We start from the raw sequence: 12,231 nt of genomic DNA, 5'->3' as shown, positions 1-12,231 counted from the left end.
GGGTATCTGGTATCACCATTGATGAGTGCGCGCCGGTGTTCCTGTATTCTTTTTTTCAGACTCCGCACCGTGCTACCCACGTATACCATGCCACAATTTATGAAAGGTCTAATCATGTGTGTTTGGCCAGTGTTGTAACAAAACTCTTTACATTTGTTTTGCCCAAAGGGACAAACAAGTCGTACATGTGTAAAAGCCAACCAGTACTGTGGGCAGCCAGTTTGGGGTTGGTTTTGTGATAACATAACTGGGACATAGGGTTCTCCTGATTGTGCGGCCCCTTCGGTATACAAGCGAAGGATTCTCATTAATAAATGGACGTAGTTTGGGGATATTCCACAGTAAGTGCCAATGCTTCCTGAAGGCTTTAAATATTTTATCATTGTGGGCTGTGTAGTTGGTACACAATGATAAGGGGCAACACATTGAGGAGAACCCTATGTCCCAGTTATGTTATGTTAAGGGACAGATTGTATCTAGGTACGCCGCATAGTGTGGCACTTCCATAATCCAGCCTGGGCAACACAAGAGGTTTTACCGCATGCTTAAGGGTTTAAGTTTCCTTAAAATGTTCATCTGGTAATTCGCTCCTTTGGTGACAGTACTGATGTGATCCTGCATATTCAAGTGTTTGTCTAATGTAACTCCCAAGGATCTAGCAGAATCTATAATGTGAGGAGAACAGTTGAGGGCAATTAGATGCTTAATCCACAGGTCGATCTTGGGAATGTTATTTGGAGGAGTAATAAGTTGGAATTATGTTTTGGCAGCGTTGTGCTTGAGATGGTTGCCAGTGAGCCATTGTTGAGTGTTTTGTAAAGTAGAGGTGAGGGATATGATGTCTTCTGGGGAGGAGATTTTGAGATACAATTGAGCATCACCTGCATATATGTGAAAATGAATGTTAGCAGATTTAATGGAGTCTGCTAGCGGTTCCATGAATTATCATGAAGACAATGAGTGAGAGGGCTGATCCCTTTGGAACACCAAGAGTGACCAAGGAGGGCTGAGAAAGGTATTGTGCTAAGAAGCGTTGTTTTGGGGACTTGGCTAGGGGGACCAATCCATTCACCGGTCTGGGAGGAGTGTGGAAAGATGTCCAAGGCTGTTTCCTCTCTGATTGTAGGTCATTTTCAATGGTTTTACTTTTTCCCAAGAAGAAAGAAGCCAACTTCTCACAGTTTGGGAGAGTGATGGACCCAATGCCAAGCGGGTTTGGTACGTTGTTCGTGTTATTTGCTTATAATGTTTAAATCTGACTTTGTATGTATGTTTATGTATATTTATATTTAAAAAAATTGCACACACACACAGTCAGAGTTAAACATTTTAAGCACAGCTGTGTAGATACACACTAATATATATGTAATATAACTTATGCGGAATAGTATAGTTATATAGTTGCATCAGCCCTTCCAGCAGTACCCTTATCTTGAATCTTAACAAATGTTTTAATATATTTGATTATTTTCACAAAGGTCACATTTATGCCGTATTCAACATATAACCCACTGTAACACGCATCCATGGTATAATCTATAGAACTATTCTCCATTTGAATTTACTGACCATTTGCCTTTAGATCATTTCAGTCTCTCTTAATTTTTCATTGTTAGCTCATTCTGCTCACCTTTGGACTCCCTCTAATGGTACTGTATTTTGTTAAATTTCCTTTATATACCCCTTCTTCTGCCTGCATACACCAGTCCACATTGTATTCCCACTGACCCAGTTTGGGAACCTGCAAGCTACACCACAGTCTAACGATTTCCCTTTGGGCTACCACCGTGCGAGATTACAGATTAGTTGTGTATGTTTGGGTAATGTCATGTCTACTCAGTTGCCCAGTATCTTTGACTGGGGTTTCTGTCTAGTCACTCCACCTGTCACCATGGTTATTGTTGTTTTATCTCTTTCCAGAAAGGTTGTAGCCTAGGATAATCTCAAAGCATTGCATGATTCTACCCCTCATCTTCCAACTTCTGGGGCATTTATTATTATCCGCCCTCTCAATTTTCCATAGGAGTGATTGAGTACAATAGATTTGGTGAAATATTTTTAATTGCATTGATTTAATCCTGCTCTTGTTGCCATGCCACTTCCTTAGGATATTTACACGCATCCCTCCAATCCTCCCCTTCTAATATACCTCTATCCTTATCCTAATGTTCCCATGCAGTTATTAACTAGTGTTCGATATGTTTGTGAAATGGCATGTTGTGTTATTGAAGATGCTATAACTCTGTATTCTAATAGTGATTGATTCTTCCTGTATGCTCAACAAAATATCTTTATTCAATAGCATGTTTGACCTGTATATGGTTGTGGTATTTTGTGCCTGATAATTCAAACTCCTTCTGGAGTTCTCCAAAGATTTTGACATCTGCCTGGACCAAATATCTCCCAACTCGGAAATCATTAATAGGTCCCATTGCTGAAACCCACATAAGTCCAGCAAATTTTGCAAAACTTTTCGGTACCACAGTGGGGTCTTAAAAGTGAGTTTTTTGTTCCAGCCCAACTTCCGATTGTTTTTTTGCCAAACTTGATCTACTTCCCAGGCTTGATATGGACCACTCCTGGGAGGCATGGCCCATACAGCACCCCAATGTATTTTTCAGCCCAGGCACACATCTGTCCACTCTCACTGCTGGTTCGTTTTGGATGAAGAACACTCATTGACAATTACCAGTTGGGAATCTCTGTAGTATTTACACAAATCAGGAAGAGTGAAACCTCCCTTGTATTGTCCTCTACACAGCATTGCTATTTCAATACTTGGTGAAATTATGTTCCAAATCAGAGCTCTTATTAGACTATCCACCTTGGTAAAAGAAGCTCCCTGGATCTCAAAGGAGGTATTCTAAAATACATACTGAAATGTTGGTAATGAAGTATCAGAAGCTTTGGCTAGTATTCCACATATGCTCGAAAAGTGACTAGACACTTCAGTAGGTTTTCTATAAAAAAGTCATGTATATTCCCAGATATATAAATCCTTTTGGTTTGGAGCTCACTGGTCATGTCTCGCCTTCAAGAGTGGATCATACTTTAAGGGGAAATGCAACTGAATTTGACCAGTTCATACGCAGATCTGTATACACCCCAAAATAGTCAATTATTATCAGGCTCCTTAAGGCTTGAGTGTTCAGCGTTGTCCAGTTGAAGGAGGATGTTGTCAGCATACATTGAGACAACATCTTCCAAGTCTCTGTTCCATTATAGCCTTTCGTGCAAAATACCCCCAGAACCCAGTTTGCCAGTCTACCTATCCCTCTCATTCGTCCTTTCTATCTATTCTCTGCAGCTCTCACTGTCTATTCACCATGCCACATAATTCTATTACACAAATACACTACACAAATAAACAACTAACAATTCCAATGAAAAACATATAATTCCACTACACACCGCATAGATACACTACACTACAAGAAAAAATACATAGGTAAAAAACATTATCATTTACAACACCAATAGCTCTAACCCTCTCAAATGCGAGACCTATTGCATTGCACATGCTTGTTCTTTCTGTGGGGTCACTTTTTATTTGCTTCCTGGGCCTACTTTATGCCCCACCGGTAGCCTCGGGAATGAGTAACATGGAAGGGTTGTGGGGTTTGCATCAAACTTGCCCTCAGGTTCCAGTCCCCCCATGACTCACAGTATTGATTTCCATTTGTTCTCAGGTTTGGTGCTCCCCACCTTTCCTGGGTCAGGAACATGCATGGGAGGGGACAGTGTTATAGTCACAGGATTTGTCTTTAATCATCTTTATTTTTGCAGTCAATATAGCGCAAGCTCTGCTCAGGGGCTTCACTGTACTTTAGATAAGCACCAAATACATTAACCAAAGTAAGACTTATGTATTTATTCATTTTCTTGACTGAGGGAGATGAAGTGATTTGTGCAGAATCACAGGGTACTGAGTCAACGCCAAGACTCCAATCTAGTTCCCCAGTTCCAAAGTCACCTCATCCCCATCTCTTCTGCCCCCATTCTCTGTTACTTCCACTCCTCCCTCCAGTGCCCCGCTAGTTGTTTTGAACCAGTATATATACAAAAGCACAAGCGCGGCTGACCATAGGTCCGCATAATAAACCCTATTCAAAGTTCATTCAAAAGTTCTGTGCAAAAACACCTCCGGAACCCGCCGCACTATGGTTCCACTGGCATCCAGAGTCAAACAGTTTCTCAAAAAAGAGATAAAGTCAAATGTGTTTCTTTTTATTCTTCAAATAGTCACATTCTGGACAACAGCAAACGCGTTTCGTTCCATATAATGGAACTTCGTCAGGGCTGAAAACAATCAACACAAAACACCACATCAATAAATACAACAGATAAAAAGACACCATCATTAGGAACATATACTGACATAGAAAAATGAAACAATGATATGAGACAAAAGAACAAAGACCTTAGACAATACCAAAAGCGACAAATATACCTATACATTGGAAAGGAATACAAAACACACAAATAAACGAAATACAATATATATAAAAACTCATGAATAAAGCACAGACACACCATCCTAATGGACACAATATGGCAACAGTATATTAACGTATAAGGTGCCATATGACATTCCCAAATTTTATTAATAGTTAAAAAGAAACTATATTAGATTGAGTGAGTACCCCAATGTGCAAAAGACACCCAGGCCAAAGAAGTTTGAGCAAAAAGGTGAAGGAATCCCTAATCTACCCAGATGTCACTCACTTATATTAAATGAAAAAGGACAAAGAAAGAATAGCAGGAGACAAAGAAGAAGCGAAAGGCAGGAACAATAAAATAAAATAAAAATAAAAAACAGAGTGAATACACATAGAGAGCCAATAATCTCACCAATTCAATAAATGGACAAGAATCCACAACATCCCAAAACAACCAGTAGGCTACAGGGAAATTAAAAAAACAAATCTGCAGTCCTTGTAATATTCAAACCGAGAGCACCATGTTATTCTGAAAACATAATGAAGCACAAATCAAGCATAGTATACATTACGTAGCAAAATAGACAAACAGTAAAGAAAAGAATTATACAGAAAAGAACAGAAAAGCGGATTCACATCTCACCAGTAATTAATGGCCAAAGAATTCAAAAAACGCAACAGTCACTCCTGGGAAAGAATATGCAATCCAAGAGTAAAGAGGTCAAGCTCCCACAATCCTAAATTTATTGCGGCCACATCCAGACATAATACTCTGTAAGTAAAATAAAATAATATGTTCTTACTACATGCGTCCATATAACAAGTCTATACATCCGTTCTGAGAAAGACACCAAAGCGTGTTTCCTATCTCAGCTAAGTGGGTTGTATGTGAAAAGTATACCCAAATATATCATCAATCAAGCACAGTATAAAACGTGCAAAACAGATACACCCACCTAAAATAATAGATGAAAAAGAGGCACGTAGTGAGCACACAAAGCCTAATCCCATGTAATATTTGTAATATCAGGCGGAATAGCGTCAGTAACCGCCCATGTATGAATATTATAGTTGTTTGAACCAGTGACATGGAAGAGAGGGAGAGGGGAACTGTTGAGGGGCAGTGTGTGGTAGGAAGGGAAAGTGTTCACGGGTCCGTGAATGCACACAATGGAGAGAAGAGTGGTTGTTGTGGGGGCAGCGCTGTTCTTGGCAGGGGTGTGGTATTTGAACTGCCTCCATCTGTGTGATGACAATGGGGGGTGCTTTGCCACTCCTCTGTGTGGTCAGGTCTCTGACCCTCTGCCACCCCGTGTCGCACATACCTGCTACCAAGTTATCAAAGTTCATGTAAGATGTGCTGCTGCAGTCCAGGTTTTTTCTTTGAATTCCAGGACTTGCCCTGTTTTATAATGTTGTTGCTCAGATATGAATTTACCTTAAAGAAATGAAAAGACAAGAGGCATTTGACAAAACAGGAACAAGTTGGTTTAATTAAACGTAGCAGCCAGTAGAGTATCGACAGAGTTGCATCTGAAGAGTACAGATTTCAGATAACAATGTTTAGATCTGGTGAGGTACAATAAACCAATTCTGCATTCTTGGGAAAGCATCTTAGTCATAAATAACAAGTACAGTCATCTGATAAGGGGACACAGGTGGTTCTCAACCTTGGGGAGAGCTAGTGTGGGCCAGTGTGTATGTGTGTGTGTCCAGATGTCTTGTGTGGGGAGCACATGATCACTACGTGTGGTACACATGTTGTGTCCTGATTGGCTGAGTGTACCTGACTACATGTGGCATCTAGCTTTGAGGTGTTTTGGGGAACACGCTCCTTTGGCCAAACGTGTTTTATTGGGGCTAATTTCCTCTGACCAATTTGTTGTACAACTTTCTTTCTGTGGGATCGATCAAGGTTTTCCCTGGGTTCGCGTTTCTCCTCAGGCTAAGTGAGACCCCCACCTGCGACTTATCACTCGATAGGCCTGGGTTGGGGTCGCAGGGCCTGTCTGACCACATATCTCTGACTTGGACCTGATCCGGAGTTCACATTGGGTGAATCCAACAGCAATGATACGAGTTTGTTAGAACTTCTATAAATAATGTAGCGGTCATTGATATCATTTTTACAGACATCCTCAGTATTGTGCGTACAGTTGTCATAGCATACATCGATGTCTTTACTGATATTGACATTGTTATCATTGATATAATTTTTACTGACATGCTCAGTATTGTGCGTACAGTTGTCATAGCATACATCGATATTATCTTTCCTGTTATTTTGACATTGTTATGCATGCATGGATTATGGCATACATTGACATTGTTCCTACTGCTATTAACACTGTTATGTGGGCCTCGATTATGATATACATTGGCATTGCATTTATTGGTATTGACATTATCAATCCTGCATATATCATGGTATACGTTGACATCGTATTCACACATAACACTGTAATAAACAAGACTGCAAGTCCGAGAATTCAAAGAAAAAAACCCGTGCCTGGGGCAACACATTATGCTTGGACCTGGTAAACTTGAAAGGGCTGCCTCTGGTACGTCTCCTCCCTCTCGGGGCACCTCCCTGTGCAGCCCAGTTCTCTAGGAGTAACATGCACCGTAGTTAAGGATTGGTGGGGGGCGCACATCTCTGCAGCAGCCTCTTTTTGATCAGTTTCCTTGTGGCCGGGTTTTTAAGGAATAAATGTACAAGTTGGCTGTCAGACTCTGCTTTTCATGACTCCGCCCATCTTGACTCCACCTCCTTTCCCCCGTCACTCCCTGGCCCCTAGTTATTGGTTCCTGGAGTATACTTTTCCGATTGCAACTCTGTGCATTCAGCTATTTCACCTGCAGGCACTGGGTTAAAGGCACAGCTGGGTGCACTTGGTCTTTCATCCTTGTGGGATCGATAAGAGAGTAGTTTATGTAGGGGGCTGTCTCTGTACTGGGGGAAGGGACGAGTGTTGTTACACTTCTGCACAAACAGATGTAGAGTAGTTTGTACAGAGCAGAGCGACGTTGCTATGTAATTCATTGGGATAAATCTAGGACCCCCACCATCATTAGTGGGGCGTAGTTACACCGCAGAAGGGGCGTGGTTATGTAAGTACAGGTCATCCAGTTTCATCACCACCAGGAACCATTTAATCCTCAAAAGCTAACACGCCATCACTTCCCTTGTGTCTCACCCCCCCATTCCCCAACTCAGGAGCTTAAAAACAGTAAAAGGTGGGAGTGAACGCTGCGGGGAGTGGGGGCAGTTTTGTGGGGGCTTAGTATTATTAATCATGTTGAGGGTGACTTCAATGTAGCTCTGTGTGAGGTGCTTATTTGCCCCCGACTTGTCTCCCTTTGTGAAGCATAACCCTGTCCCGCAGCGCTCTAGGGTCAGGGAAATGCTTGATAAAAAGGAGGGGGAATGTTTTGCTCTTGGTTGGTGGGGGGGGGTACTATGTTTTTTTTGCTGCCCCCCTAAACCCCTCAGTGACATCTGTTCTTTGACCCTTTGTAACCCTCCTGCAAGGCTCGTGCACCCTCCCTGGCTTCTCCTTCTCGGGCTCCTCCCCGAGGTCTCCTACTTCCGCTGGAAAAGTAGCACACACTGTAGACGGTAGACGGTGGACCTACAAATACAAATCTGTGAGCTGCATGGTTCGCGATATGCTTTGCGGCAGGCACAGTAACCCTCTGTGCTTTTTTTAATCAAAACTGTGACTGGGCAAAACACAGATCTCTGCAGCAAGTGCATTAACCGCTAGAGTTACCGTACCAGTACTATTATCCCCTTAATGTTGCTAGTCATACACAAATCTCTGCAGCAAGTGCATTAACCACCAGAGTTATCTTGTCAGCATTATTCTCTACAGGTTGCTGGGTGGGCACACAGATCTCTGCAGCAGGTGCACTAACTTCCAGAGTTATCTTGCCAGTAATACTATTCTCTAAAAGTTGTTGGGCACACACAGATCACTGCATCAACTGCATTCACCACCAGAGTTGTCTTGCCAGCATCATTATACTCTAAGAGGTTTCTGGGCACAAAAATCTCTGCCGCAAGTGCATTAACCACCAAAGTTATCTTGCCAGTTGTATTATTCCCTAAAAGTTGCTGGGCACACACAAATCTTTGGAGCTAATGCATTAACCTCCAGAGTCATCTAGTGAGTAGTATTATTCCCTAAATGCTGATGGGCACAGAGATCTCTCCAGCAAGTGCACTACCCAGCAGAGTTATCTACCAGTATTGCTATTCTTTATACGTTTCTGGACGCACACAGATCTCTGCAGCAAGTGCAGTAACCACCAGAGTTACCTTGCCAGTACTGTTATCTCTCTAACAGTTGCTCGGCACACACATCTCACATCGTCTCAAACCGTTTAATTCTCTAGAACTGAACTGCCTCCATTGCCTCCGTTGTGTTTGTCAGTAGGGTTGAAGGCGGTAAAAGGGAGAAGTGGCTGCTTGGTGCAGTGTAGTTGTTGGGGTGGGGTGGGGGGGGAGTAGTATTACACACAGTGGGGTGGGGGCGTCTTCAATGCAGCTCAATGAGAGGTGTTTTCTCCCCCCAGCCAGAGACTTTATGTTGCCTCCCTCTCTCTTGCTTAACATCCCCCAAGTCATCACCCTTCCTCCTCTCTCAGGTCATGAATATAAGTGACGGAGAGGGTGGATGGGAATATCTTGCTCTCGGTGTGGAGGGTATGTATTTTTGCTGCCCTCTAGACCCCCTTACCCCGTCAAGTGAGGTCCTTTCTCAGCTCCCCTGTTAGCTTGTGGTCCCTCCCTCTCGGGCCCATTCCTGGCATCATCCAGTTTATTTTAAAGAGAAACATGCAGAGTAGATGGGAGGGGGTGCTGGGTGTGGGAGGGCATTGTTGTTTGGGGGTGCGTATGGAAGGTATTGTATGTGCGCTCTCTTTGCTGACCCTCTGTCCCTCTCTCTCAGGCTCACACTCCCTCAGGTACTTTGAGTCCTCCCTCTCTGGACCCCTCCCTGGGGTGCCCTGGTATTCCATGATGGGGTACGTAGACGATGTCCCCATCTCCATTTATACCAGTGAGAGCCACAGGATGGAGCCCCTGGCCCCCTGGATGAAGAGAATCACCGTTGAGGACCCCCTGTACTGGGACAGGGGCACGGAAATCCTCCGAGGAGTGGAGCAGGTGTCCAAGGCCGGTGTGAGGGTCATGATGGACAGAGTCAACCAGACTGGGAGTGAGTGTCACCAGGGGAGGGGCAAGCAGAGGGAGGGGGGTGACCAGGCCGGGGGTAAGTGACACCAGGAAAGGGGACACCAGACCCCAGGGGAGAAATCAGACTGGAAGTGAGTGACACCAGAGGGGCATCAAGACCCCAGGGGAGCCACTAGATCGGGGGTGAATGACACCAGGGAGGAGCGATCAGACCGGGGGTAAGTGACACTGGGTACCAGACCCTGTGGGGGGGGTAAGTGACACAAGGGCAGGGGCAACCAGACCGGGTGCGAGTGACACAGGGGGCAACCAGACTGGGTGTATGTGATCCTGGGATAATTTACAGGTCAAGACTGGAAGTTGAGGGGGGGTTTGGAGGAACAACATGGGGAGGGCGGACTCACCTGCACTGTGGTGCATGACTGTCAATTGAACTTTACTGGGGAAGGTAGAGACCCAGGAAGAGGGTGTGTGACAGGTCAGAGGGGAGGCAGGGTTTGGGAGGTGCAAGTATCTGGGAAGGCACGCAGGACATTTTGAGTCACAAAAGCTGTGATTGGTGTTTCTTTCTGCTACTGCAGTGTGTAACACACCCCCTCACCCAGGGGCCTCATTCTTCCTCAGACACTGTCTTTGGTGTCCTCCGTTAGATCTCACTTTACTTCCTCCCCCTCACTCGGGGGCCAGCTCAATCAAAGGGGTTCTTGTCTATACTGACTCATTGCCTGGAGGTGCCACACCCTTGCCCCCCTTGGGCTTTCACTCTGCTCCCTCAGGCCTTCATTCTTCATTCTTGCTCCTTGCACCCTCACTCTGCTCCGTCATGCACTCTATCCTGTCCCCCTCAGTCTCTTACTGTCATCTATCCCTTCCTCCAGATCTCCACATGCTCCAGGTTGTGTTTTGTTGTGAGTTCCTGTAATCTGCTCTGCTGGGGCGATGTGGGGGAGGGGCAAAGGATTTTCTCACCCACCATTTTCGGTCCCTCACTCTGCCCCCTCCCTCCCCAGGCTCTCATTTAGCCTCTGGTCTTCTGCTGTTTACATCACTCTTTTATGCTCCCCTCCAGCAGGTCTCACTCTCTGCCCCACCCCCTCCCTCCCCAGGCTATTACGCTGCTCCACGAGCGCCTCACTCTTTTCCCCTTCTCTCAAGTATCCCTCCACATGGTCCAGTTTATGTCCAACTGCGAGCCCCTGGTGAAGTGGTCTGTTGGGGGTACTTGTCTCTCCTCACTTTCTGCATGGAGGTGTCCGACCTTCGCTCCTCACTCTGCTGCCCTCCAGTAGGTCTCACTCTTTCACCTCTTCCTTAAGTCTCCCTCTACATTATCCAGTGAGATCTGGGAGGACAGCTCTGTGAGGTGGGGGAGGCAGGGGTGTTTGTGGCTCCCTTCACTGTTCCCCTTGAGGTGTTGGACCCTTGCTGCCTCCTTTGCCCTCTCTCTGTGCAGTCAGCCCCTCACTCTCCTCTACCCCTCTCTACTTCAGTTCTCCAGTACATATTCGGCTGTGAGCTCTGACTGTATGGCTGGGGTGCTGGGTTGTGGCTCTCCTCACTGATCCTTGCTCCTTCCTCGCCCTCAATCTGCTCCCTCATGCACTCGCTCTCCTCTGCCCCCCAGGTCTCCACATTGTTCAGTACATGGATGGCTGTGAGCTCCGGGAGGACGGCTCGGTCGGGGGGTTTGTTCAGTTCGCTTTCGACGGACACGACTTCATCAGCTTCGACAAGGACAGACTGACCTGGACGGCAGCCATGGATGCGGCCAGGATCACTCAGGACCATTGGAACTCGGACAGGGTTCTCATCCAGCGAGCGAAGGACTACCTGGAGGGAGAATGCATCAACTACCTGAAGAAACACCTGAAGGATGGGGAGGAGAGTCTGCAGAGAGGTGAGTTAATGGTTTTTGTATAGCTCTTACTGCCCCCTCCTGGCACTGAATCGCTTGTGTGGACAGGTACTGGTAGCGCTGTACTCCACAGAGCTCAAGGTGGAGGAAGGGGGAAGCAGTGTTACCCTTAGAAGGTGTGGTTTGTTTGGTGCCCCCATGAGATCCGGTCTGCACCTCTCCCTCCCCCACCCCACCAACTCGCTGTATCAGGTATTTCTGATCCCCACCCCAGGGATGATAAAAGGAGATGTTACATGCAGTTAACGACTGCTTGGGGTGAGGGGAGGCACTGCTGTGAGTTTGGAGGGTAACATGATACACAGAGGTGGTCTTCGTACCCATGTATGAGGTCCGTTCTTTGATTCCCACGCACGCTTGCACTCTTTCTTTGGGTACTACTCCTCCCTGTCATGGGAGAGTGAGCATAGAGAGGCTGTTGGGGTATAACATGGTGTGTAGTGTTTTTAGGTCTCACCTATTGTATACAGTGAAGGTGCTTTGAGCTGGGCCCAGACCACATACCCGTTGATTTTGCGAGCGTGGAAAATAAACCTCCCGGCAAGATTCTTAACGCAGGGAGGTCAGGTTTCTCATTGTGAGTGGTCGCGTATGCTCGCGACCGCTCGCGATGAGAAACTACCAGTCCGCGTTGAGAAAACTGCTGCTCGAGTACAAATCTACTTGAGCGGCAG

At 45.6% G+C, this 12,231-nt stretch overlaps 1 protein-coding gene across 5 annotated transcripts in view; it reads left to right on the top strand.

Moving 5' to 3' along the window:
* Positions 1–12,231, top strand: part of LOC146869795 (major histocompatibility complex class I-related protein 1-like) — a 193,950-nt gene that overhangs the window by 39,768 nt on the left and 141,951 nt on the right. For 4 of the 5 annotated variants that reach the window (XM_085616223.1, XM_085616143.1, XM_085616307.1 and 1 more), the window contains exons 2-3: positions 9,395–9,664; positions 11,267–11,539. In XM_085616223.1, the coding sequence (XP_085472349.1) occupies positions 9,395–9,664; positions 11,267–11,539 (543 nt within the window). The remainder of the gene's footprint in view (positions 1–9,394; positions 9,665–11,266; positions 11,540–12,231) is intronic. The other variant, XM_085616458.1, reaches the window with a different exon arrangement.

Source organism: Triturus cristatus, chromosome 1_1, assembly GCF_964204655.1.
Source record: "Triturus cristatus chromosome 1_1, aTriCri1.1, whole genome shotgun sequence".
Lineage (NCBI taxonomy): Eukaryota > Metazoa > Chordata > Amphibia > Caudata > Salamandridae > Triturus > Triturus cristatus.
This window is presented reverse-complemented; position numbering and strand designations above follow the sequence as displayed.